The sequence below is a fragment of the Amphiprion ocellaris genome, chromosome 18 (genome assembly GCF_022539595.1).
Source record: "Amphiprion ocellaris isolate individual 3 ecotype Okinawa chromosome 18, ASM2253959v1, whole genome shotgun sequence".
Lineage (NCBI taxonomy): Eukaryota > Metazoa > Chordata > Actinopteri > Pomacentridae > Amphiprion > Amphiprion ocellaris.
This window is the reverse complement of record NC_072783.1, coordinates 18,373,247-18,400,808: the sequence shown is the minus strand read 5'-3', so window position 1 is coordinate 18,400,808 and position 27,562 is coordinate 18,373,247. Positions and strand designations below refer to the sequence as shown.

The following is a 27,562-nucleotide window of genomic DNA, read 5'->3' as shown; positions in this document are numbered from 1 at the left end:
TACGGCTTCAAAGCAGTAGCCCATATACCACCGGCTGATGTCAAAATGGCTATGTCACTGCTTACAAAACAAATCAAATGACCATCCAGCATGCACTGTGGATGTCTATGTGCCAGTGAAAGCAACACAACAGAAAGCAAAGGAATGATCGCTTAGTTGTAGAAAACATTACAGAGAAAGGACAGCAATGACCAAACACTGCTGTTACATGAACCCTAAAGTCAGTACTTTGCTATACCTGCTGAATTTAGAAATGGCTTTCAGAGCTGCTGTCTTTGTTTTCCTGTGGAACAGGGCCATGTCAAACAAATCAGGGAAGAAGACCTATTCTGACATGACCAAATCAGAAAACAGGTGTCTGTGTCATTGTTTCTACTTCCTTTGCTTCCCATGCAGAATAAGACACCAAACTGAAACAGGGTCAGTAGAGATTCCAAAAATCTTAGTTTTCAGGGTAATAAAAACCACTAATGTATAAAAAAGTTATATAAGCACAGCCAATTTACCATCTTTGTTTCAACTCTCTCTGCTTTGATATTCCCGTTCGGTCTGCCAATAAGCTCCAAGTTATGATGCTGCCTCTCCCATGCTTTGCTTTTTGAATGCTGTTTTTGTGTTTTAAAGCTAATGCCCTTCTTACAACAAACATAGCACTGCATGTTCTTCCTAAATGATTTAAACCTAATTTCAACAGTCTACACAACCTTTTTCAATCATTATTGTGGAATGTCAAGGTTCTCCTTGAAAAACTTTATGTATACAAATGTTTTTTTGTTTGCTTTGCTTTGTTCAGCAGCCTCTCAACGGCTCAATGCCATGGATTGCAGTTATCTGTTACTCGGAGCTTCTGGTTTATCTCACTGAGCATTCTGCATTGTAGCGTAAGCATGAATAGTGCATTTTCAAGGTTATTGAGGTCCATTTGTATAAATAATGTATCTTTATAAAAGGACAATTACATCTGCTATCTATTATTCAAAACATCCTAGTTTCTGTACATATACAGCTCAAGGGAGTGATTAAATTCTACAAGCACTGCAGTACATTGTCCTCATATGTGTGTGTTTGGGGGTGTGTGTGCACGGAGGGGAAGTCCCAGATCAGGGGGTGAGTTCATATCCAAATTAGCTGGCATGCACAAATACGGGTCGGTTTCACTCTCATCTACAAATCAAGGATTCTCCCACCACTTCTTCGGCATCTTGCCAGGTAAGTGATCTCTCCAGACATCATTTTTAATGCAAGGTATTATAACATTACTGACGCAAAAGTTGTGTGTTCAGTATTTGCTGTGCAGGTGGGAATCAAACCCACTTAAGCCAGTGTCACTGCAGTTTCTAATGAGTACGAATAAAGCCAAGTGCTGAGGGTTCACGGTGAGTGCTTTGATTAGCAGAAACATTTCTATTTGCTGCAGTTCGCTTCTTTCTCCAGACTCAAATCAGAGACTGATAAATATACTAAAAGGGCAAATAACAAGCAACAATGAAACTCACAAATTCAACTAAGTTATGATTTCAGTTTGTATGGAGATAATCGCTTTTGTTGTTGATATTGATGACTGTAAACAGTGTATGTGTCTTTTAATAATAATTACATTATTAAACATACAGTACATTAAAGCTGAAGGGGAGTATGAGTAGGACAGTTGGTACTGTTTACTGAGGGGTGACGGATATACTCAAGAATAAATCAGGCTTAAAACCCTGAATGTGAAAGCAGTGGGGGGGTTGGGGGTTGGGGGTGGGGTGGGGTGGGGGGTGGAGGAGGTTTAAGATCTGTGTGTCTTTCACACTCCGTTGACTCAGTGCTCACTGAACCAAAGAAAACTATATCTTAGGAAAAAGATAAGATTTCTTAAAGGAGGTACAGGCAGGCTGGGATGCCGCTGACAGTTCGTTGTCTTTGATTTACTGGAGTTTGTACAGGTTTTGTAAGGTTTACTTGAAAAATGTTTTAAAACTCCAGCGGAAATAAGTCTGCACTGTGTTAGACAGAAAAGCATCTTCCAAACACCTAGTCTGCCCTAAATAATACGGTCTTTAACTGTTTTAGGTGCAGTCCTAACAGTCTACGATTGTCGCTTACTACTACTGTGTACACTTGCTTGCTGCAAATTTCACAGTTAAAAAAAAAAAAAAAAACACTTTTTCATAGCACAAATTCCTTTCCCTTAGTCAATGATTTTTGTCCATCTAAGAAAAACTGTAATTTTTAGGAAATTCCTCCTGTTGGATTCAACAATCGTGCACCATTCAAAAAGTGACACTTTTGTTATACAGTATTTCATACTTTAAGACAGTAAATCAAACTGTACTGTGGTATGGCATGGCTAAATATCATTGTATTGACTGTTATAGTAACGTGTAGTATAGCATAGTAAAAAATACTATAGTAAAGTATATATTCAGCGTATCACAGCATAGTGTAATACAGTATACCATAGCATTGTAAAATATCACATAGTACAATACAGTACAGTGTAGAACAGTACAGTATAGTACCGCATAGTATAGGACAGTACAGTTCACTATAGTATATTACAGTACAGTACAGTACAGTATAGTATAGTACAGTACAGTACAGTACAGTATGGTCTGGTATATTATAGTATAAATAGAGCAGAATTTACCATGTTGTACAGGAATTTACCATGTTGTACAGGATAGTATAAAGCACAATGGTGTAGCATAGTGCGGTATAGAATATTATAGCATAGAAAAGTGTGGCATAGTATGGTATCAAATAGTACAGTGTATTGTAGTACAGTATTGTATAGCAAAGTACAATATGGTATATTGTAGCACCCCTGCATAAATGACAAATTTTGAAGATTATAGAAACAAAAACAAGCAAATGACCTCCAGCAGCACCAACACATGCCAATGCTTTGTTACTTTTAACTTCATGATCTTCAAAAATAAAACAAAATAAACTTCAGTAGTACTTCAGTACTTGTAAAATCTCTAAAAACTTCACTGGTCCTGTAAGGCAGAACAAGAACTGCCATTGGGAATGTCCAGCTGATGACAAATCCCGTGCTTGATCAATTCTTGTTCAACAACCTTCTCATACCTTCGCTTTACATGCACATGAAATAGTCAGTATACTTTACATATCTGTAGGTACTCAAATGCCACAGCTGTTTCCTCTACAGTTATCTATCTGTTTGTGTGTGTGTTTGTCAGTGTGAGGGTTATCAGGGCTGATGGGGAGCAGCTGCCCAGAGGGTCAGCACTTGGATCCCTTGCTCAGAAGATGTATGGACTGTAACAGGAAATGTGGAAAACCATATTTACCTCCCAGATGTACCAGTTACTGTGGTGAGTACACATAAGGACAGATAGTTTTACTGAAGCTGTTGTCACTGGCTGATTAAATAGCGGATTTTCAACTACTGCCCGTGAACTCTCATCACACATTTGCGTCTATTTCTCATGTGGAATCTGAGGTGATAATAAACGGATTTTGATAAAACTTGTGTAAATTTTGCACAAACTAAGTCACTGCAGCGGTTTCTAATTGCCCTAATGGCAGGTGCAATCACTTAAGTGTCACACTTTAATTACCAGTTGGATCATGGCAATTTTTGATGAACTGCTTATTACAGAATTTTCTTCAAATTAAAATTCATACTGTCAAATCTAGCCAGGATTGCACACTGCCCTCACTATGAAACTTGCATTACATAAAAAAACGCATGGATGTAACCTGTTTATGGAACCTACTTTTGTTACTGTATGTAATTCATGAGTAATAATAAAAATGAGAAACAGCTCATCAGCATTGGCAGCACCAGAGTTACCCAGTCTTTCTTATATCCTCCATTTCCCCTCACTGTTTTCACACAATATGTCTTCTTATGGCAGAGTCTGCCCGTTGTAAGGCTCTACCTGGTCAATACTACGACCGGCTGCTGAACAAATGCATCAAGTGCAAAGAGATTTGTGGCCAACACACACCAGAATGCTCTCAGCACTGTCAGAGTGAGTACTGACCCCTTTGCCCTAGTTTAGAAACTGAATAATTTAGCAACTTCCTTTTTCTCTTGTTTGTTGGTGTCTGTTAAACCTCTATGGACAAAGTTGCCAGAACACAAGAAGGAAGCTCTGTGGTACCTCAAAAGCGCTGTATGCCTACTGTAATATAAACACAACCTCCAAGTCCAACAGAAAATCTGTTGGTATCCAGAAGTAGACAATCAAAAGCACAATCTTTTCTTCTGTAATTCAGATCACTAAGAGTCATTACCAATGTATTCTTCCTGTGTATCCCAACTCCCCGCTAGCTCTGTCACCTCCTGTTACCACCAAAAAGCTGCTGATTGAAGTTACCTCACATGTGTCGATCTCAAGAAGGCCTACATGGTTGGAAGACTCCAATATCCTGCTTTATTCCCTCCTGGGTGTGTGCTTGGTACTGCTGTTGTCTAGCTTGTCTCTAGCTTTGGCAGTCTTTCTGAGAAGAGACAAGGCCAAATCCTCTAAGCCAAGACCTTCAGAAGGCACTCGCCGCAAGCCGAAGTGTGTTGTCCAGCAACGCCAGGAGTTTGGCCTTCCTACAAGCCAGCTGGGGATGACCTCTAGAGGTGAGTCGAAACATGCTGATACAAACAATCAGTGCAATCAGTGAGATGTTCAGGCCTGGGCATCTGTTTCATGTCTTTGTGTCAACATGTGAGAACTACCCTCACTGTTTACAGATTACCCAACAAGTTCAAGCTGTCCCACTAACCGTGACCCATCCGATGACTCCAGCCCAACAGAGACCTGTGTTTGCATCCACTGTTTCCCTGATCTCAAAGCTCTGGGCCAGTGCAACAACAGGCCACCGAGAGCATCCTTCACATTCAACCAGGAAGCTGCTCTACAAAGAGCCCAAATCCAAAAAGGAGGCCCCCTCTGGCCTGAGGAGAGCCTCCACATACCTGGACAGATGGCCCAGGGGGGTCCAGCAGTGGGATGATAGTTATTTGTGCTCTCTTGAAGTGTCTCACTGGAATATTGGGATGGATAAATATGTCCGGAATATGTCAGAGAAGGTTGTCAGTCTTTTTAAACAAAAATCCAGAAGACACAGTCTCAACATACAGCCAAAATGTAACTATTTAGATTTTAACATTGTGAAAACTTGGGATTTAAAGGGCTGCATAGTCTTTTATAACCCTTGCAAACAGTTCAATAGGCAATAACAATGGTTTTAAAAAGCTGTCCCTCATTAAAAACAGCACAAATTTTGAAAAATCTGAAAAAAAAAAAACCCTTTACCCCCTGATGATGGCATGGTGAGAAAATGTGGAAGCTTGTGTCATGTGAAGGTCTTTTGGTTTTGCTCCTACTGTATTCCAAATGCATGAGATACCACTGAAAATATGTCCATGCACCGATCAGCCACAACATTGAAAGCACAAGGCTTATACTGTTAAGGTCCACCTCGTGCTGCCAAAACAGCTCTGATCCATCGGGCCATGAACACAGGACTTCAGGGAGTGTCCATTGGTAGTGGCTTGTTTGGGTCTTGAGAGTTGTGTGGTGGGGACTATTTCATGAGTTTATTTTTTCAAATACTTCTGTTGAACCACAGTTCAAAAGCAATGTCTGATTTTCATTGGTTAATTTTCATAGAATTTTTATTTATTATAACTTTTGTCAGATTCAAATTATTTGTGTGACCATTGCGGGTTTTTCTTTCATTAACCGAGGGGTACCAACAATTTTGTCCATGTGTGTATGTAAAGTTTTGCTGCTCTTTTTCACAGACTGCCACTGACGCAACCAGCCGAGCTGGTGCTGTTGCCAAAGATGGCTCAGTATCATTTAACTGCCAACTGTCAGTTTGGCTTATAAGTCCCAATTCTATAAGACATGCTTCAGAAAGATACAGTCACAGAAAGATAATAATTGCACATCTAAGCTCACAACTGTCACTCTGGAGAGAATCACTAGTTGCTTTCCCAAGTGAAAGGCAACATGCATAAAGAATGCATTTCAAGTAACCGAGGAACACCATATGCAGTAAGAAATGTTGTCATCCAACTCTAAGAAGATAAGAACAGTAAAGGACTCCAAGTCTCAGTGGTGGGGAAGTTCCATCTGCCACCTGCAGCTCTACACATCAGTTCTAAAATAATCAGCTAAATGTCAACCATGAGCTCATTCTGTAACTGGTTAGATTTAGAATCTATACACACCCCATAAGATGAAATCCAAAATGTACATATACTGTATATTAACCTTCTCACTACTAATCTATAACTTTTTTTTTGTCATCAGTTGCTTTATTCTGTCATTCCAGTATTTCATTTCTTTGGTCCATTGGTTCCTAATGATTTCATATCATTGTGTCCTGTGTCTGTTTTAATTAATACCTCACAAAAAAAAAATGTATCAGGCTCCTGGAGGAACACAGATTTACTTGTGTTCATTCTGCTGACGACCTAAATACTGCTCTTCTTAAAATACAGCAATGTTCAAAGTCAGAAACACATGATTACATAATAAATGATTCATGACAATGAATTTAAATGTTAAAAGCAGAAATCTAACAATTTTTGAAGCTGTAGAGGGAGTGAGCAAGGAGGATGGGTATGTAAGAAGAAAGATTTGAGAAGGTTTGATCTGTTTCTCAGAGCTCCAAAATGTGTTTGACTGAGATAAATCTAGAGGATATCTTTATAGTGTAGTTTTGGATGATATCAGTGTTGGCTATATTAATTAACAATGGCTGGCAGATCAAAACTCGAGGATGTGGCGTTACTGAAATGTTAAGACATAAATATAGCATGAAAAATGCTCACTTAAAATAAAATTACTCAGGAATGAAAGGATGATAAATGAGGTTTTAAGTTTGAATACGGATTGTACTTGGGATAAAACGTACAAATTTGTATTTAAGAAAATTGGCCATTTTCCTTTCAACAATGGCAATTTATTGGAATTTTCCCAAAATAAAGTCTTCTTTTTTTTGCAGATGACATAAATTACATAATTTAAAACAACAAGTTTGATGTGATGGTTGTTTCTTAGCAGTTTATTCTTCATATGCTATGATACTGCTGTATATTAAACATGTCGGTGGGATAAAGGCTAAAGCCCACTCTACTCAAAACTTGCATCATCAGTAACTCCACTTCACTGTGCAGAATGTACCTGTGTTAGAGCATGACTTTGTGACACCACAACTGGAATCGAATCATGGACGTACTAAAGTGTGATCAAGAGCCTAAAATGAATAATACATTCATAGATTATGAAATTTTAAACAAAAGAGAATGTCATTTTTTAACTTACCAGACACGAATCATTATGCAAAGCAGCATATTTTTGTAAGTCTTAAAACATACCCAGTGGGAGGAGAGACTTTCAGAGGCATTCAGATCATCATCTGTGGGTTTGTATTCAATTAAATCCTTGTTGAGCTCTGTTTAAATCACTGGGACTTAATTGGCAACATACAGTTAAGCCCCAAATTATTCATAACTGTCAAATTTTGATTTATAGTGAATTTCTATGTGACCCACAGCTTTCTTCTGGTTGGGAATTAGATAAACAAGTGAGAAAAGACAGACACTGTTAAAGATGGAAATAAGAAGTGGTCTTTTTGTTGTTTTTTTAACTAAAAATGTCCTAAGGTTTTTAGTTGTAGCCATGAGTTGCAAATGACAACTGCCCATTTTGTCACCTGCTCTTGATATATAGTGTATTGGAAAGCTGGAGCACAGGGGTGTCAAACATGCGGCACACAGGCCAAAATCGGCCCGTGGAACGACGTTGTAAAGTGTAAAAATTAGACTTTAAAGACATTAACTGCAATTTTTCAATAAAAGTCACTGCTATTTGAAATTTGTCCACTGTATTGCCATGTTTATGTATTTTTTTATGTATACATTTACAAGGCAAGGGAATAACTTAACCTTCTTCCTTAATAGTTCCCATTTAGTTTGTTTGGTGTGTCAGTTGAGGTGGTCAGGATTATTGCACAGATGTGGAAATGAACGTAAATTTAAAATAATCTCTAAATCGTGCCAAGTTGGTTTGATCACTAAGTAAAATACTAGACTGTTCCGTTCCAAATACCTGTGACTAAATGTTTTGTGCCTTTGGAGATACGCTGTGATTTGCAAGTTGCAATGTGTAAATGACAAACTGAAGCATATTGTTGAAATTTCACTTATTTTTCTTAAGAAATTTCAGTTTGCTCATAATGTTTTGCAAAAAGATAGTTCATTGAATGTAAACATTTTCAGAATTGTACTTTTTTGCACTAAAACAAAGGGAAGAATTTGGAGTTATCGTTATTTGTAGGGTATTATGCTTTGATTTTACTAGCGATCAAATTGGGCTGCATGTGGCCCCTGAACTAAAATAAGTTTGACACACCTGATCTAGAACATGGTACGAATTAACAGCACCATTTTGATTGGTCCAGAAGCTACACTTTCAGGGGCATTAACAATTTTGGGCATGGCCATTTTAGTGAAAATCTAAAAAAACAACATAGAAATGGTTCAAATGTATCACTACCACCTCTAACACAACACTTTTGTTACTTGTTTATGTCACGTACATGTAGTTTCCAGCCAGAAGAAGCCTATTAGTAAAATATAAACTCACTGTAAATCAAAATTTGGCTTGTGTATAAAGAATTTTTGGCTTAAGTGTAGTACAAAGTACTGTTGCTATGGTAACCTGCAGTTAGATGTAGCTCTCTTGAAGGCTTCAATCAGTAACATCAAGTTACCTAACAAAAACACAGGTCATACTACACAATCAAAACCCATAAATAAGCAGCAGAGATGTGTTTACAGATATAGATTTTTCTTTATTTGACTGTCTTTCCATCACTGTGTCCAGTTCTTGCAGCAGTTACATGTGTGTGTGCGAGGAATGACTGACTGGCTCAAGACAAGTTTCATCTGATTACGACCCCCGTGGCTGGATCCAGCAATATCGAAGAACAAATCAACTTTGAGGTTTCACCATTTGTCTCTTACATACAAACTGTACATATATACTTATACATACATCATCAACATGTGGAAAAAAATCCTATCAAACTGTGATACCCAGCTCAGACGGCATGCTGAATGCAAGTACTGATTCAGTACACGAACAAATGGTACATATGCACGCGCACGACACACGTGCATACAAACAGGAACACATACGCACTTTGTTTTTGTTTTTTTTTGTCTCTTTACACGCAAATAACACATTTTATACAAACACACCTACGCTGAGTTGTTTTTTTCCCCCCTCCCCTTTCTCGGGCACATACACGTGCACGCACGCGCGCACACACACACACACACACACACACACACACACACACACACACACACACACACACACACACACACACACACACACACACACACACACACACACACACACACACACACACACACACACACACACACACACACACACGAACACATCGAATTAGAGCGACATGCGGCCGACAGTTAACACTGCAGGATTGAGCTTCTGACCAACTCTAGTCTCCTTTTTGACTTCATTTCTTTTTTGCCATTTACCTGAAACAGCATCACGACAACGTATCTTAAACGTGGAGAATATGTCTCAGAAAAAAAAGCCAAATTCAAAAAAAAAATGAAAAAAAAATTAGAAGAAAATAAAAGCAGCCATAGCAGCATTTTTTTGGAAAATCATCAGCATTATTTTGAATTTTGTTTACAAAAAAACATGATTGACGGCACAATGTAACACAGACGAACAACGTGTGAGTTTAGGGAGAATGCAAAACCGTAAACAAATCTTTTAATTGCAGTATGTATAAAAATATAATATTCACCGTGTAATCTATACCCCTCCTTTGACTGTTGGAAGCATACTTCTAAAAGTATCTGGGTGATAACTACAAACTCACGAGTAATAAATGGAATAAACTTCAGAACACTATTTGTCTGGTGATTTTTTTTTTCTCCCCCACTTCCCTCCCGATAGTTGCGCTCTGAACAAAAATGCATAATAAGACAACTTCCATCCTTGTGATATTTGGTCTTTTGGAGGAGTGCGGGTGTGGTAGACAAGTGTGCTTGTGTCCAGAAAGTTGTCCGTTTGAATCCTCGCAGGTAAAGTGAAACACTCACTTTTCTTTTCTAAAGCAGAGCCTTGTACCCCAGTGGAAGGCTGCTGCTTGGCTTTTTAGCGCACCTGGATGTTAATATTTGCAGCTGTGCAAGCATGGAGCAAGACGTTGGTGAGGACCAGCATTTGTGATCGAGTAAAACTTCCCCAGATAAACTACGCTTGTGTCTGATTAAGGAAAAATGTAGAGACTATTCCTCTGTTATCTGAAAGCAAGTACAGAGTGATTCTGCAAGCAGACTATCCCAGCTGCTTTCTTCTTCATCCCCTGAATTCAAGTGAAAACTTTTGCATTGTTACTTTAGAGATTTCCCTTCCAAATATCTTGCATTTTACGTGGGTTCTTGCATTTTGCTTTACCCTGCACAGCAGACACTCCTTACAGAGGAACTAGATTAGCATGTAGTACGGGGTGGGTCCATGTTAGAGTGAGAGTTGCGACTCTGAGTGATTAAGGTAGGCTTGTGTTTCTGTTTCCTTGCCTCTCTCATCACTCCGTTACCTTTTCCCATGCAACTAATCCTTGCATCCTCCCTCAGCTCCTCCTGCAGGCTGCACTGCTGGAGGGAGCTATTCATACTCCAGGAACTGTTTGTGGTAAAACAACAGGTACCTGCAGAGATGAAAGCAGCAAAAGGTCATGAAGCAGCACTGGTAAAAGGGGAGCAGTCACTGTCAAACTTACACTAAACACACAAACTTATGAAGCTCTATCTATTCGGAGGCCACTGCTGCGCTATCGCTTCACTTTATTTAACAGAGTGGCGGCATGGAGAGCCACGCCCAGTGCCGTGATTTACTCACCCTTCACTATCCAGTACATCCTTGATGCTGGCCTTGGTGATGATGGCGTCGTCACATTTGAACCACTGGTCCTTGTGCTGCCGGATGAACGTGGTGTAATGGCCGCTCTCTAGTGTCCCCTGGTGGTTCACCACTGCAAACAAACTATACCTGAAACAGAGGACAGAAAAAATCTCTAGGTGACAAATAAAAACCCAATTTGAGGTATTCTTTTATGCTGTTGAAGTACATAGACTAGTTGCAAAACTGGATCAATATGGTCCTGAGAGGAATCACATCTTATTTTACAGTTAATTATCCCATAGGGCTACACAGTGGCTTAGCACACACAGTTAGCAAATTGGTCTTGCAGCTAGAAGATGACTAGTTTGCGACCCGGCCGTTGAAGGATCTTTCTGCATGGAGTTTGCATGTTCTCCCTGTGCATGCATGGGTTTTCTCCGGATTCTCCGGCTTCCTGCCACAGTCCAAAAGCATGCTGACATTAATGGGTAACTCTAAATTGTCTGTAGGTGTGAATGTGAGTGTGACTGTTTATCTGTATATGTAGCCCTGTGATAGACTGGTGACCTGTCCAGGGTGTCCCTTGCCTTCACCCTAAGTCAGCTGGGATAGACTCCAGCCCCCCCGCAACCTTAGGTGCACTTTGCTACTCAGATTTTGAAAGGTGTCCTATAAATACAGATTATTCTTGTTATTATCAGTTTTATTGCTGCTCTATAACTTTATTTATGGCTTGAGGATTAAGCGGTGTATAAACGATGGATGGATGGATTATCCCATGCACAACGACTAATATGCATCCCCAACCGAAGGAATGAATTTGCGTGAAGAGAGCAGAGTACTAAATGCAGAAGTAAAATCAATGCAAGGAGAAGGAAGCAGTACAAAAACCAACAGCTTTTCTTCATGAAAAGAATGTTTTTTTAAATGTTTGCTGCACAGCAATTAAAATCTAATTTGTCAGGTTGTCAAGAAGAATCAATAATAGGACCTTCCCGAGTCAGGTGACAGAGTGATAATAAACTGGTTACCTTGGACAAGTCTGGGAGGTGGTTATTGTCTTTCCTATTGTAAAGATGATTCTGAAAGAGGCTACATGCAGACAGCAGAAGGGGAGGGAAAGCTGCTAGAAGCACACAGCAGAAATGGCAGGATTATACCAGCAATCTATACACCCGTTTAGTCGGACTAACTTTGGATTACTCGGAACCTGTGCTGGTTCAGAAGCAGCCGTTTGTCTTACTTGTTGTCATTGTTGAAGGGGTCCACAGCCTGCTGGTACTGCCCGTTCATCCGGCTCTCTTTACTGAAACACACAGCAAAGCAGACTCAGTCCCAACAACACCAACTGTTCTTGGTGTCAGCAAATAAAGTTTTGATTTCCTTTAAACTGTCTTGTTTGCTCCATAAGTCCAATAAAGCAAAGCAAACATTTACTTCTATGTGACGTTCTGCTTTGTGTTGCTAAGGATTCTCATGTTTTGTTTAATTCCTGTATTTGTATTGGTGAACCCAGTGTGTATATTCAGTAGGGATGTAAACAAATATGTTATTTGGATATGAACTGAAAATGCGTGGTGAACAGATATGATGCATCAAAGTTTTTGACAGGCCTCTTCTTTTTTAGCGGCATAACTCCCAAAACACAGATATCATATACACTCTGCAACAATGATCAATCTTTACAGTGGTTGAATAAGGACAAACATCTGCTTAGGAATTAAAATCCATTTTGAAATTATAGAACAAAGCTGATGCTTGTAACATTTTGTCAGCAGCTAATACTCGTGTTACTGTTGTTAACTAAACAGATGCTCGTATCGCTCAAAGACTGTGAAGCTGAAACATGTTTTCTGATGCTACAACATAGACGTCATTATTTTTCTTCCACTACACAAGGTCTTCCTTTCATCTTGCCAGCTGTGTTAGTTTTGGTGCACCTTACTCAGTTTTCTTTTCTTCCAGTCTTCGTTTGAAGTGTGCTCACCTAGAGGCCATGAAAGGAGTCATGTCCAGCTCCAGTGGAAAGGAGACATAGGTAGTGATCTTCCGCCGTAGTTTGGCCGAATGCTCAAACCTCTGAGAACACACACACCTGAGTGTTAGAACACCACTTTGCTTATCAATTGGCTCTAAATTAGCAGCCAAACATCTTACTTTGAGGTGAAAGCAGGCCACGATGGGCAGCTTCTTCATGGTCAGCTGCTTGGTGGACTCCTGGTAACTATGGCAACCACTGCACTTGATCTTGGCGCTGCTGCCGAGGTGCTCTGGTCTGGTGAACCTATACGGGAGAAGAAGCGATTTAGCTCATGTGTGTGTGTGGACGTCTATCAGTGCTGCTGCTTCCTGAGGTCTCTGCTCCAATGAATATGGGAAGAACAAGGATTAGTTTCAGTGTTTGTTTGTTACTTGCGGCCCCCTTAAGACTGAGTTCGGTGATTCTGGGAACTGGTTCCAGACTAAAGGTCTGTGACTCAGCGGTGTACAAACAAACTATAATGGATATTTCTGTTTAGGACTATATAGCAAGAAAGAAAATTCTCTGCAGATATTCTCGACCATGCTTGTTTGACACATCAGTTACCTGCGCAGACAGTCTGTGAGCGTTGTGGCTCCAGTGGTGTGACTTTCTCCATTAAGTGCTGATCCGTCTCCTCCAGGGCTGAGGGGCCAGAATGGTGTGGAGGAGCCTGGAAGGTCCAGGCTGATGTCCCAGAATGGGTCGATGGTTGTGGAAACACCACTAAGGAAAAGACAGAAGGATGGCAAAAATGAATAAGGTGTATGAAATGAAGTAGCATAATGGCATAACTGGGGCTGGCCCGAACAGCAGTTTCTGGGCTCTGGATATTCGGCCTCGATTAATGACGAATACATATGGAATTATGTTGCAAACAAAAAAAGTGTTAATCTTGGGTATTAATTTACAATGTAGAAAACATTACAAATAAATAAAAAGCATTGAATGAGAAGGTGTCTAAACTTTTGACTGGTAGTGCATGTTAGGTCGCACCCAGAGAAGATTTTTAACCTAGTATTAGTTCAAATTATTGCTTGACGAAGCTAGGTTTAAAATGAGTAAATCCTGACTTAAAATTAGGCACAATTCTGTCACAATGTAAAACTAATCCTTGTTATGTAAATCCAAGGTTATCTATATACGTCTTGAACTTGGCTGAACTGCACGCTGTGTTTCCATAGGGGTACAAGGTTTTGATTTTCAAATTTCAAGAAATTAATTTAGTTTTCTCCTCATTATGATTTATAGCATTTTAACTTTGTCATACTGTACAAAAGGAACTTTGGAGTTTCCTCTACTTGTAGTCATGGTTGTGCTGTTTCCATAGAGTGAACCACAGATAAAAACAGTAACTGGAACAAAAAAATGCCTAGAAATTGCTTCAAGTTCAGAGGGTTAATCATTGTGGAGATGCCTGCTTTCTCCAATTAAAATAAATGACCGCATGAATAAAAAACAGATTTGTTGCTGTCTGGGCCTAGTAATTACAAAACAAATTGGAAAGACTGTTAGCTATTGGCTCCCATTTGACAGAATTGGATGTACTGGTTCTTCAGAATTATTACCGCAGACTCTCTGCTGACAATTCAGCAGACAGCTGAAGCAGTTGTGCCAGTCAAACACGTTTCCATTTACTTTCCAGAAACATCTGGTGACATAAAATCTCAAGGCCACAAGGAGTTGGAGCTGCATTTCTTTCACTGCAATGCTTGACAGTTGGCCCAGTCATCTGGTTCAGCTCCATAACAGCTTCCGTACTGAACCACTAACTTCAGCAGCATCACAAAGCTTTATTGTGTCAAGTTTATACCTTAACCTTAAAAGAGGAACTTGATCATTTAGTTAAGACATCTCAAAAATTAAGCCATTTCACAATCCTCAAGTGCAAGTTTTCATAAAATTAATAAATATATACACTATCGTTCAAAAGTTAGGGGTCACTTAGAAATGCTCTTATTTTCGAAAGAAAAGCAGTTTTTTTTCAATGAAGGTAACAATAAATTAATCAGAAATATAGTCTAGACATTGTTAATGTGATAAAAGATTATTCTAGCTGGAAATGGCTGATTTTTAATGGAATATCTACATGGGGGTACAGAGGAACATTTCCAGCAACCATCACTTCTGTGTTGGCACATTGTGTTAGCTAATTCTGTTACTTACTATACATATACATATACATATACATACACATACACACACACACATACACATACACATACACATACACACACACACACACACACACACACACACACACACACACACACACACACACACACACACACACACACACACACAAAATGACCTTGTGCTGAGCACAGGCATGTTGTCTTATGCATGTGTACGTTATGTATGGATACCAAATCGTGTGACCTTAATATGCAGCGAGCGGCGGGAATTGATGTGACACGGAAATACCCCCACAATTTAATCAATTGTTCATTTTATCATGTCCGATGGATAAGTCCCAATACATCTGCAACGTTCCATTTGTAGTAGGATAACAATCATGTGATTGTCAGCAGGCAGCTGGCGTAGTGTTCACTACATCAACTGCCAGCTGCCTTCAGAGCTTCAGCATGAGGTCAGAAGCCTGCCTAACTAATGAGTGAAAGAAAAATTGCTTCCACCAATGTATCTCTGCACAAAATAGACAACATTTCAAAAGTTAGTTTGTCGTCTCTCTAGATTTCCAAGTAAGTGACAAACATTATTTGATCACATGACATTATTTCAACAATTTTAGCTGAATGTAGAAGCAAAGCATTGACTATTTTGTTGCTTTCGCACCGTAACTCTCTGACTGTTAGACTCAATGCAATTACCTGCTTGTGAGATGTCAGGAGAATAAATTATACCGTGATGGAAATAGCACACTGTCACACTAGATAAGAGTATCAGCTGCTGGGGGTTCTCCAGATTTACTCAGGTTTTTGTTGAGTAAAATCATCTCTTTTTGTTTGTAGTGTTAGCAAGGTGCTTCGTTTTAATCATTGCATTTGCAGTGAGGAGGGATTGCGCTCATACACAACATGGCTTTATATAATGATGGATGATATGACAGATGCCAAAATATCTTGAAAGTGGATGCTTACATTTTGAGCTACTGATATATTTGCAACTAGAATCTTCATAGTAGTGACATCGATACCATCGCCAGCCATCGGCCATATTGTATACTGTGTGTGTTTGCCATAGAGGTTGATTATGTTCTCCACTGGACTTACAAAGGTCACCCAATTCGTGAACGTTTGCTTTGCTTGAAAAATCCTCAATATCATACAGCCCTAATATGATTTATGGCACCCACAAGGACACTTCTAGTGGAAAAGATGTCTAAGTGACATGAAAGAGTAGAGAGGCACTGCAAAAATATACAGACAGATACATTATCTTAATTTTAAAAAGTAAATAAATTCTTACATAATAGCAATGTTGCTAACAGACAGACGAACAGACAGATAGACCGACAAATGTACAGGCGAATGTCACATAACTCCGCTTTTCCTTGGCAGAGTAATAAAAACAACAGGCGTATAACTGAATTCTTAGGCAGCAAAATATGAGACAGTAACTGAATATTAAGAAATCTAATAAAAAAAAAACAAAACAAAAAACCAAACTGAGGGCAGGGAGTTGTGCTTTGCTTTAATTACACCTTAACATAAACTCAACAGCGAAGATGTGACAGTGAAAATCAGTTAAGATGTTTACAGTGAACACTTGACTGTATTTACCTCAGTGTTCTAGTGAATCAGATATATTAATACCATCACCGCCTCCACGTCTGGAGGGCTACTGTACAAGCTAATGATCTGTTGCGTTAGTAAAGTCAGATGAAAAATACATGGACATTGTGGCTGCACATTCTTTAAGATTCTCTATATTTATGTGTATTTAAGTGCAAAATGTACATATGACATACGACGGATTAAACCCTCTCCATCCTGATCATCAAATGAGGGAATATGTGTTGGTGGAATAGTCTTCATCCCCCTAGTAGAGACTTGTAGACTCAATGCCATGGAACACTTGAGCTGTATTGCCACACTTGATAGTGTTTTTCTTTCAATTTGTCTCTCTGTCAAAGCACAAAGCTCCAGTGGTCTCAACAAACCACCAGGTGGAACTAGAGATCAGCCTTACAGACAGGCTGCCATGAAAGGCTTTTCCTGTTGCTGCAGTGTAGCAGCTCCAGTGTGTGTGATTGATGGTGCAGTATGTGATAGATAGAGGAAGGAAATGCAGAGATGAGGGTGGGTGCTCACCTCAAGGCAGGGAATTAGGCAGGACTCACATATCACGTTAACACTTGTTGGAGACGTGTCCGATGATTGTTTGATCGATGTTGCATAAATCACAGAGACTTAAATTGAGATGTGATTTAAATGGCTGGGATCAGCACTGCTGCTTGACAACTTTTCTGAAGTTTTCATCGCATGCAGCTTGGTAGTGCATGACGTCACCCCCCTCAAAGGGCACAAGAGGCAAGATTGCTGAAGCCTGAGACTCCTATATATGAGCCCTGTTATAGAGACTTTTGATGCTGTTTGTTAAGTGAGCGCGTGGCGGAGTTGTTCGGTAAGACAGCGCAGTAGTCTGCAAAGCCACGGCTTTGTTATATTAGACTCTAATCTCTTTACACAGTCTCTAGTGAAGCATAAATGATGTTTCAGGGTGTGTTTTGTTTTCCCGCACGCACACACGCACACACTTACTGGCAGACTTGACAGGTGACGTCAGACTGCAGACCCCCTGTGAAGATTTGGTCGATGATGCAGTTACAGTGGTTCGGGTTGTTGGCTTTCTTCCCGTTGTCATCTGTGTGGATATAAAACACACACATACACACACAAAAAAGTGCGCTGTCACTAAAAGCAATGCTGTGTAACTTCACAGACACCCACTCTGCTTATAAACTGACGAGAGAGACAGAGAGCTATGCTTCTCTGTCAGTCTGTGCATCTCTCTCATCTTTCTTCATCCTCTCAGCTCCCCTCATCCCTCATTCCAACCAGCTCTCCTCTTCTCTTCCTCTCTTACTAAAGTCGAAGCCTGGAAGCCTCCTCTCTTCCCCCGTCTCTCTCAGTTTCGCTGTTCTTATCGAGCTTATTTAAGTGTGTCTGACTTTACCTTTGCAGTGTCTGTGCAGGACGTCCAGCGCTGCGATGAGGAACTCGTGGGCGTCCTGCTGCTCATAGCCGGCCAGGTGACGTGCATGCGTCCACACCAGGTGGAGGAGGCGGAATGGGATGTGAGGCGAGCGGTGGCCTGAGTAGAACTATTAAAGGAAGGTGTGTGTGTGTGAGAGGTGAAAGAGAGAAAACTTCTACACCTCTTAAATCCTTCTTCTTCTTCCCCATCTTGGACAAAACCGTCACACTCACCTCCTGAAACAGCTGCGACATCTCACATACCAAGCAGGAGTTGCTCTGCATCTCGCATTTGTGTCGGTCGGACAGGAAGAAGTCTCTCAGCAGTGGAGTGTGCGTCAGTGCCTGGACGATGCAGTTCATAAAGCATGTGTTGCCCAGGTTTATCAGGCCACGCAACCCTAGGAATAGAGGGGAAAGACATTAAAAGCAGTCAAGAACAAAGAATATTAAAAGACATGGAATGGGTGGAGGAGAGGGAGGAATAAAGAAAAAGGGAGGACAGAGAGGGAGCCAGATAATTTTTCTCGGCTGCTGCAGTGGGGCAACTAAGCTGCAATGCTGTTAATAGTAGACAACACACTCGCACACGCACTCACACAAACGCACACACTAATACGGTTACATCCCTGAGGCAACGTTGGACTGCATGCAGGGAAACCCTTGTCAGATTACAGCAGAGCCAACCACACACCGACGCAGAGGAGGGGGGAGGGAGGAGATAAGGTGGAAAGAAGGCAACAGGGGACTTAGGATGAGGAGTAAGGCAGGAAGGAAGGAAGGAAGGAAGGAGGTAGTGTTCCACAGAAGAGCAGCCAGGCCTGTAATTTCTCCCATCCAAGACAGTGCCAGGGATGTTAATGGCGCGAGAGCAGATCCCCGCAGGCTGCTACAAGGTGTTAAACGTATGCCAGCTCTCCTCACCCCCCCACACTGACTGATCCCTCAACTACTTCACTCTGATACTCCTTATTGCTCCCTACATAAATATGTTTTGTTACCTGAATAAACATCATCTCTTATGTAGTATTTATCCACCTGTGCACGGCTTCTGAGCTCAAGGTTTTTAATGATGACTTCTTCTTTTGCATTTTTCAATAAATGATTGTCAGAAGTTGGTAAAAATGGCCTAAAACCCAGGTGCTTGTTTTGTCTGACCAACAATACAAAATGCAAAGATCTGATTCACAATCATCTAACCAGAAAAGAGTTCTATTTACTACTTATTGTCAGTTAATTTTCAGCTTTCCTGGTATTTGCATGTTTACTGTGAAGTTCACACTGTTTTTAATAGAACATAATTTTCAGTCTAATCAAGTGTAATTATTTGCTTTCTTGCAGAATGTTTAATGAGTAGATTAATAAACCACTAATGTCTGCACCAAGCAGCAACCTCCAGGGCTGAAAAATGAAGCCAACACAGTAGCGCAACAAACAACTGCAGTTCTTCAAAAGTCCGCTCGAGGCTGGCTTCAAAAATGAGTCATTCCCTATAGACCTTCATGTTAAAATGTTCACCTTTACAGTAGAAATAAACATGTTTCCATCCTGGTACAAAGAGCAGCTCTGGTCTCTCTATCGCTACCTCCCTGTTAATGATGTCTGTATAGAGCAGGGCTATTCAACTTAACATGGGCCAGACAGAAAAAATATGTTTGCATGGGCCACAACATAAAAATTAAGATTTTAATAGGACTGAATTATACAAAAGATATTTAAATAATCAAGGTGATATTCAATTACAAAATATAGGACAGTTATATATAAATAAAGGACAATTTCAGTGGGCTTTTATAAAAGTAAAATAAGATTTTGTTGACTGAATATTATACTTATCCTTACAGATCTATTTGTGGGTATTTTCTGTATTTCCCTAACTGACAGTAAAAAGCAAAAGGCCAAACGACATTAGACAAAAAGATTGTCATGGATATCAAACTACAAAATGAGGCTTTATTCACAAAATATGAACAAAATGACAGAATAGTAAATATACTGGCTGTGCATATTAGCACATTTATTCTTTTGTTAAAAAAAACAAAAAACAAAAAAAACAAAAGTAATGCACTTTAAAATATTTTTCACACAAGGTTTGTTGAGAAATTAACTAAATTACATGAGAAAACTAAGCAGGCTTTATTGCAAAAAAAAAGTAAATAAATTAAGAGATTGCTTTTAAGTATGAATTGGCCTACTATTCCAAAAATGAATTAAGTAAAAATAAACTCTTGAGGTATAACCAAATTAAATGAAATAACTTATAGATGTGCATTATTCACAGAAACCCTGACCTGTCATGGTGACGCTGGAGATTTGCACGTTTTGGAATGGACTGTTTCTGGCAAATTTCTGTGACATCCTGTGTTTATCACACAACTAGCTTTTTAACTTTCCCAGCGGCAGCCATGAACTCTACTTCGATTAGTCTGCTTTTGGGTTTTATTGGCAGTTAGCAATCAACCTATTGGTGCATTACCGCCACCAACTGGTAGAGTCCCACAACACTTACCTGCCTGTTGTCAGTAGGTCAAACCTATCGCCATCTGGTGTCAGCATGTCAGAAACTATTTGTCCTCATTAAAAGTAGAAAAATATACATTTGGGCTGCACCATTAGTGGGTTGAGTGGCACAGGTATAGAGGGAGAATACTTATATAACTCACCTGTTTAAATTGCATTAGTGTGTATTAAGATATGCATGCTTAAAAACGCAGCTACTTTCAGTGACAGATGGATGTTGCCAAAGGACATTTGATGGTCCAGACATGTTTGCATTGTCTGTATCAGCTCCACGTAATGCTTAACCTTTTTTTTTTTTTTTTGATTAAGTTTTTTTATTTAACTGAAAGCTGGGAGGAGTTACCACACTGAGCTTCAAAACTGCTGTGCAAAAAACCTTTGGGTGCCATCATGGAGGGTTTGTCCATCTTTATATCCAGTCTATGGTCTGCATGCTGACAACATGGAGATTGTTATCTTGGTTTAGAACATAGACCAAAACTTTGGGAAAATCGCTGGCATGGCACTATCTTAAGACAGAAAAGAATCCAGAAAGTCACCACTCACCACACAAATTTAGACCATAAATTCTAAGCAGACAAATGGTAGAGGTGGTGGTGGCCTCTAAACACACACTGGTATTTTGTTTGTTAGATATTCAAATGCTGTGACCGCCACTGAGATAAAGGCTGTAAAGTTTTTGGTCTATCCTTCTGTGTATCTGTTGATTACCATGGAATTAGTGATTTGTCATTGTGCATTTACATCGTTATCTCCCTCCTGGATCTGATATCGAGTCTGTGTCTCAGAGAGAGCGACTGGCCCAATCAGCCAGACAGCCACCTACTCAAGCGCCAGTTTGTGTATGAGAGACAGCGACACTAACCAATTGTACAGTTGGAGGTAATTCTCCTCCTCTTGGGGTTGTGGCGAAGCAGCTCCAACTCCCTCTTCGTGGGCTCCCACGTTGAGTACTTTTCCCCTATGCCTGAGACAAATGCAAATACACACATGCATTTGAAGAATTTGCAAATGTATTTAAATATCAACTTACAAAAGCAAAGTGTCCTATCTAAGACATAGAAAAGTATAAAGACTAGATAAAAAAAAGGGGGGGACAAAATGCAAAATAAAAAGACAAATAAACAGATGATGAGGTAAATGCTGCAAATAGAAGGTAAAAATAACCAAAGTTGAACCGAATAAAACTTACATTAGGAAAGAAAAAACTCTGCGTATAATCTGTTTAGATCACATAATTTGTAACTGTAGTGTTGTGTGTCAAAGTAATGCTGCTGTAACTTAATTTTACACAGAGCTTATGGCTAATGACCACAGACCACGTTTTTTCACTTAATATTACCTAAATTAGAGACCTGTTGTCTAGACATGACCCAGAAGGGATGATTCACGATGTTGTTTTCCGCTGATTGGACTACTTTAACGCCCTGTTCTAGATGTCTAAAAGTAAACTTTTATAACAAACCCAGAATGCTGCTGTAAGGCCGCTCACTTGAGCAAGACAAGCCAAACACATCACAACCACTTGTAAAGCTTTGTAATGACTTTCGTACTTGTTTTTACATCAGTAGCTTTGGCTAGAACCACCTTCCTCAACTGGTAATTCTGTGTGAACCCAGTGTATTAAGTGACCTTGTTAACACGAAGCATGAAGCAGCTTTTTGTTAATGATGCCTGGTACTGGAATAAGCTGCATGAAATTTTAAGATCGATAGAAACGTTTAAAACCAGACCAAGAGCTTACCTATTCTCCACTGCCTTTACTGATCACTAAACACACTGTTGAAATGGACACAGTTTATTTTTTTTAACTTAATTTTAATTTGGCATGCTTAAATTGTTATTTTTATTACCCCCACAGTGGTGTTGTCTCCATTTTTCTTTACTGTTCTTGCTGTAATATTCTTTCATTAAGGACTCTGAATAGCTCTAGATATGAAATATGCAAAATAAACAAAGTTTCCTTGCTTTGCCTTGGCTAGATAAGTGGTCCAAACTTTAATTGCAGGCATGGACAACCAGAAAGACATGCAAGGTATCTGAAACTTTAACTCTACTAAGCTGCTTTTCAGTACTTGGAACTCAGTTGCAGGCCTGTCCCGTCGCCTCATTTCTCAGGTTTCTTGCATGTTTTCTCCTAGCAAAAGTAGTGTTTTGGGGTGGGAGGGTCCACCTACCTGAAGCATGGGTCAAAGGATAGAGGGTGTTGCATGGTGTACAGACTGTAAAGCCTCTTGTGATATTGGGCAACAAAAATAATTTGGAGACAGTAAGCAGACCTCTCCCAGATGACCAAACAGAGGTCAGATCAGGAATGTATTTTGGCATTTGAAATTAAATTATTGACAGCAAAGAAGTCAGTGCAAAGTACTGACCAGTGAACTTTGACTCCACCAGCGGAGTTCTGAACCAGCTGCAGTTGATGGATTTTTTTTTTTTTTTACTTGACACACCATTACAGTATTAAAATATTAAGCACATTTTTCTAAACCTTTAAATGTTCTTTTTAAATATATTTTTAAGATAACATTGTCCTGGGCTGTACAGGGGCTTGGTGGTTATCACTTTCACCTTGCAGCTAGAAGATCTCCAGTTTGCGTCCCAGCCTTGCCGGGATCGTTCTGCATGGGGTTTGTATGTTCTCCTTGTGCATGTGTAGTTTTCTCCGGGTACTCCAGCTTCCTCCCACAGTCCAAAAATATGCTGAGGTCAATTGGTAACTCTAAATTGTCCGTACGTGTGGATGTGAGTGTGACTGTTTGTCTCTATATGTAGCCCTGTGATAGACCGGCGACCTGTCCAGGGCGTCCCCTGTTTTCACCCCAAGTCAGCTGGGATAGACTCCAGCCCCCTGGTGATCCTAATGAGGATTAAGTGGTGTATAGATATTTGATGGATGGATAACACTGGGCCAATTTTGCTAGTAGTATAGTGTAAAATAGTATAAAAGTTGACACTAACATTTAGTTCCAATGCTACATCAAAATTTCTGGCCAAGTATGTGCACCTACAACATTACAGCTTCACTGCCTTTTTATGGCTCTAAATGTAGTGAATGTATGGGACCATACTTGGTGACAACATTATGTAAATCTCCATGTGGGGGATAACATATTCTTGCCCAGCACTGGAAAGTCCGAGCTTGCAATTTTTTGCTAATCCTCTAACCTTTAATAGCCATACTACTGGGGTTTATATCAATGGGGACACCATTTGGCATGGTGTGTATATGCCACACTGTGTTTAGGGTTGTGTATTGAACGTTGTCTTACCTTGCATCTTCCAGGCTTTCCTTTGTTCCTCTTTGGCAATCTGTTCCATCTCTTTGTCATAAATGTAGTCTTGGCACATAAAGCAGTAAATTCCCCCATACAGCAGGTCAATAGCTGGAGAGACAGACAAAGAGAAGGAGAGAATGAGAAGCAGAAACAATTCACAGAAGCCATTTTATTGAAATGCAGGGACACTCAGTTTATCTGACTGTCAGAAGGTAATAAAGGGCCGTGTGTCGCTGTGTGAACCGCTAACTGCTTCATCTCTGTTGTTTTCTATTCAGGTCATGTTGCCATGTAGCTGCGATGCCAGGTAGCTGGGCTTATCTGCTGACATATCAGCGATCTGTTTACATCATCCAGAGACGACAGAAGAGACAACCCTTGAGGTGCAGAGAGCAATGAGAAGTCAAGAGGTGAGGAGGAGAAGGAAGGAAGTAGGGAGGAAGGGAGGCACCTATCTGTGCAATCTCTACCCGTCACACACTCACTGAAATGTTCAGGAACAGTCCAAAACTCGCCTTCCACTCCCTGTTCCCTGTCTCTCCTCACCTGCTCTGTACGCTGCAGTTACCTGTTTGCTGTTGCCATAACAACCTCTCTATTGGCCTTGCCTGTCATCCTCTGCAGGTATATAGAGAATAAAGCAAAAGGAGGGAAGGATGGAGGAAGGTAAGGAGGTAGGAAAGGAAGAGCTTCACTTGCACTGATGAAAGATAAAGAGAAATATGAAAAGGAAAGATGGCAAGAAGAGACGAGGCTGTTGGTAGAAGTGCAATTACATGAAATCCTTTAACAATTCTGAATATCGAAAGGGTCATCAGGTAACCATGGGAACAAGGGGAGGGCAAAAGAGAAGAGGACAGAGAGTGAGAGATGAGCTTAGTACAAGGCGGCAAACAGAATATGGCAAATGGTTGAGTGAAAATGCATAAAGCGGGCAGATGAAAGAGATGAAATTGCAAAAAAATAAAGGACGAGGAGAAACAGGAGGGAGGAGGAGGAGCCGGGGGTTTAATGGAGTCTAATTCCACAGGGTTTGTTAAAGATGACTTAATTACCTCCTCGCCAGTCTGCTGAGATCTGTCCCTTTTTTTAAAACTCTTTTCTCTCCCTGTGTATCAGACTGTTCCTTACTCTATTTTTGCAGCATTTAATTTGGCAGCTAACCTAATTAAACTCACAATTACACTCTGTGGGAATCTCACACACATACACGCGCACACACACACACACACCACAGGGGGTCTCCCTGAGTCGAGTGATAACGCAGAGTAAAGGAGGCTTCATAAAAACCAAACCGCAGATTCTCAACATCTGCCAAACCCAGCCTTTGTCAATGACACCCCGAGTGCCTTTGCTGCGGCAGCGCTCTCCTCCAAACGCTGCAGTGTAATATACTTCACTTGGAGCTCAAACAGTCTAATTCTATTATGTGGAGAATAAAAAAGAAAGCTACTGGGTGTAGAGCTGGCGTCGTCGCTTTCAGACTAACAGGATGATGTGTTGTGCTGAAGATAATACGCGGTTTTGAACGCTGCCTCCTAAGTCTGTCCTTGTTATTTTCTGCACTAATATTTTATACAATAAAAGGTTGTACAAATATGTGATGGCATATTATATCTCTGGCAACTGTAGCCTCAAAAACAATGTCTCTGAGTCTCAAAGCTGAATACTCCGCCATGCCTGTTCCATATTGCTCAGCCTGTGCATGTTTGCTCCACAGCAGTGCACATGGCTGCCACCTACAGCATGTTTAAATTTATGAATGCACAGTGCCCCCAGGCTTTCACATGATCAATGCGTGGTACGCCCGCTGCAAGGATGCACACAGAGCACAGAGGAGCCGAGACTGGATGAAAGGATTCTTCATTTGTGCAAAAGCACAGATGAAAGCTCTCCCAAGACCCCAACCACCAGCCAACACTGGAGCGTAAGAAGTGCCTCCACCGCTGGTATTCAGTGTCATGTCTCATAATTTCACAGCACAGCACCTACAAATGTGACAACTACATCGCACAATAATACAGAAGTACAGTCAAGAATGATTTTTATTTTCAAATTAACAATTAATCAGACCACTATTTCCTTATTTAAACAATACATTGTGATGGGTTTAAAATCTTGAAAAATAGTGAAAAATTATAATCTTTGTTTCATATGACCAACAGTCCTAAATCAAAAGATACTGATGCTGAACTAAATCAATTAATTGATTATCAGAATAGTTCCAGATAAATTTTTGGTCGATCAGCTACCTCATTATTAAGCTAATCATTTTAGTTCTACAGAAATAGGGACTTACTGCGCAAGACAAAAATAGCATGGATTTATACAAAACTCAATGCATGTAAGTATGCTCTTAATTAGTAATGCTATGTGTATCTGAGAGCACTACATTAAGGCAAATTCCTTGTCTGGAAAAAAAACGGTATTTAATCAACATAACTGACTGGCTGTCCATATCTTTCATATTAGGCTTTACTGATTACCACTGGGATCTTACCGTGATAGTACTATGTACTGCTGTGTTGTTCTAAGACGTTCTGCTGTCAAAATAAGTGATTCTAAGCAAGGAGAGTTAGAATTAAGAAAACTATCTACAGATTAATTGACAAACAAAGATGATTGTCAGCTGCAGCCCAATGCTATGCTATATTTGACTTTCACTTGAATTAAACAGCGTGCTCTCCCACCAAAAATAAAATCCCAAATTGCTGAAATCTTCTTGTAACAAATGATGCTCATCCCATTAGCAGAGCTGATGAGACTTGGAGAATCTATGATAAGAAGTATTGGAGCTGTTCTGGAAGCTCAGACCAAAACAACAAAATGCTTAATGTTGTTTCCTTTTATTTTTCAGCCATCTGGATACAAATATTGTCCATCCTTTTCACATAGGACATTAGGTTCTTCAGCAGCTGGTTTCACTGCCTGAGTTAAGGTAATATTCACCAATATTCTCTGCAATAATTCAGTGATTTGTGAGCAATGTTTTGATTATTACAGGCCGTGTGTCCCTGTGGGAGTAGCAGGGATAGGGGAAACAGCCAACTGTTCCTGGTGTTCAGCAAACACCCACGTCTTTATTCAAATCTGGAGCCATCCAGATTGTGTCTGTTTGATGCAAATATTTAATTCAGTGAATTGTAATACAACTTTCCCGTTCCTTACTGTGAACGCGTGCCAACAAAGCAGCCTCCGTGTGAGCTGTGGTGAGAAACACAGTGTGATTGGATCAGTTCCTGAAAACAGAAGCCCTCTCAGTCACTTTTCAGGAAGAATATTTTAACAAATCCAATGCGCATTATCACTGAAAGCAGTGAGGTGCAATATTTTGCATTACCTTCTCTGACCTGGAATATTAATCCTGTCAAAACAAGGCAGAGACAAATCTCGTTGTTGTTCTCGACCCTATAAATACGCACACCAGTGAATGTTTTGAAGGATTTCGAAGGAAGCTGATTGCAAAGTAAGGAGGTGTAACAAGTAAAGTACAATAGCAAATGTGCTTAGTTTTAATCAGCCACCAAGACAGACCTCAGTCCCTACTCATTAGTAAGTTCACTAATGCATATATTCCCTCTAATGGGCTACATGAGGCCAAATACACAGGTGACATTGTAATCCCTCTTGAGGCCCAGCCTTGTAGATTGTGTTGCAATTATGTTGCAT

General features: G+C 40.1%; 2 protein-coding genes across 2 annotated transcripts in view; one reads left to right on the top strand and one right to left on the bottom strand.

Annotated features, from left to right (window-relative positions):
• Positions 1–3,118: 3,118 nt before the first annotated feature.
• LOC111571624 (tumor necrosis factor receptor superfamily member 13B) lies at positions 3,119–8,273 on the top strand. The gene is made up of 4 exons (XM_023274881.3): positions 3,119–3,323; positions 3,870–3,986; positions 4,289–4,588; positions 4,703–8,273. The coding sequence occupies exons 1-4, from the start codon at positions 3,209–3,211 to the stop codon at positions 4,963–4,965; spliced, it is 795 nt and encodes a 264-aa protein (XP_023130649.2). The 5' UTR covers positions 3,119–3,208; the 3' UTR covers positions 4,966–8,273.
• A 526-nt stretch (positions 8,274–8,799) lies between these two features.
• The window catches only part of usp22 (ubiquitin specific peptidase 22), a 30,498-nt gene continuing 11,735 nt past the window's right edge, over positions 8,800–27,562 (bottom strand). Inside the window, exons 3-13 of the mRNA XM_023274866.3 lie at positions 23,888–24,001; positions 21,481–21,582; positions 18,330–18,496; positions 18,076–18,223; positions 17,661–17,763; positions 13,504–13,662; positions 13,074–13,200; positions 12,904–12,995; positions 12,160–12,222; positions 10,914–11,063; positions 8,800–10,722 (exon numbers count right to left, since the gene is read on the bottom strand). Of these exons, the coding sequence (XP_023130634.1) occupies positions 10,680–10,722; positions 10,914–11,063; positions 12,160–12,222; positions 12,904–12,995; positions 13,074–13,200; positions 13,504–13,662; positions 17,661–17,763; positions 18,076–18,223; positions 18,330–18,496; positions 21,481–21,582; positions 23,888–24,001 (1,268 nt within the window). The 3' untranslated portion in view covers positions 8,800–10,679. The remainder of the gene's footprint in view (positions 10,723–10,913; positions 11,064–12,159; positions 12,223–12,903; positions 12,996–13,073; positions 13,201–13,503; positions 13,663–17,660; positions 17,764–18,075; positions 18,224–18,329; positions 18,497–21,480; positions 21,583–23,887; positions 24,002–27,562) is intronic.

Bases quoted from the DNA above. Each gene is read 5' to 3' on its own strand.
- LOC111571624 (XM_023274881.3), top strand. From the start codon at position 3,209: ATGGGGAGCAGCTGCCCAGAGGGTCAGCACTTGGATCCCTTGCTCAGA. The intron at 3,324-3,869 runs GTGAGTACACAT...TTCTTATGGCAG, and splicing joins CAGATGTACCAGTTACTGTG to AGTCTGCCCGTTGTAAGGCT. The intron at 3,987-4,288 runs GTGAGTACTGAC...ACTCCCCGCTAG, and splicing joins ATGCTCTCAGCACTGTCAGA to CTCTGTCACCTCCTGTTACC.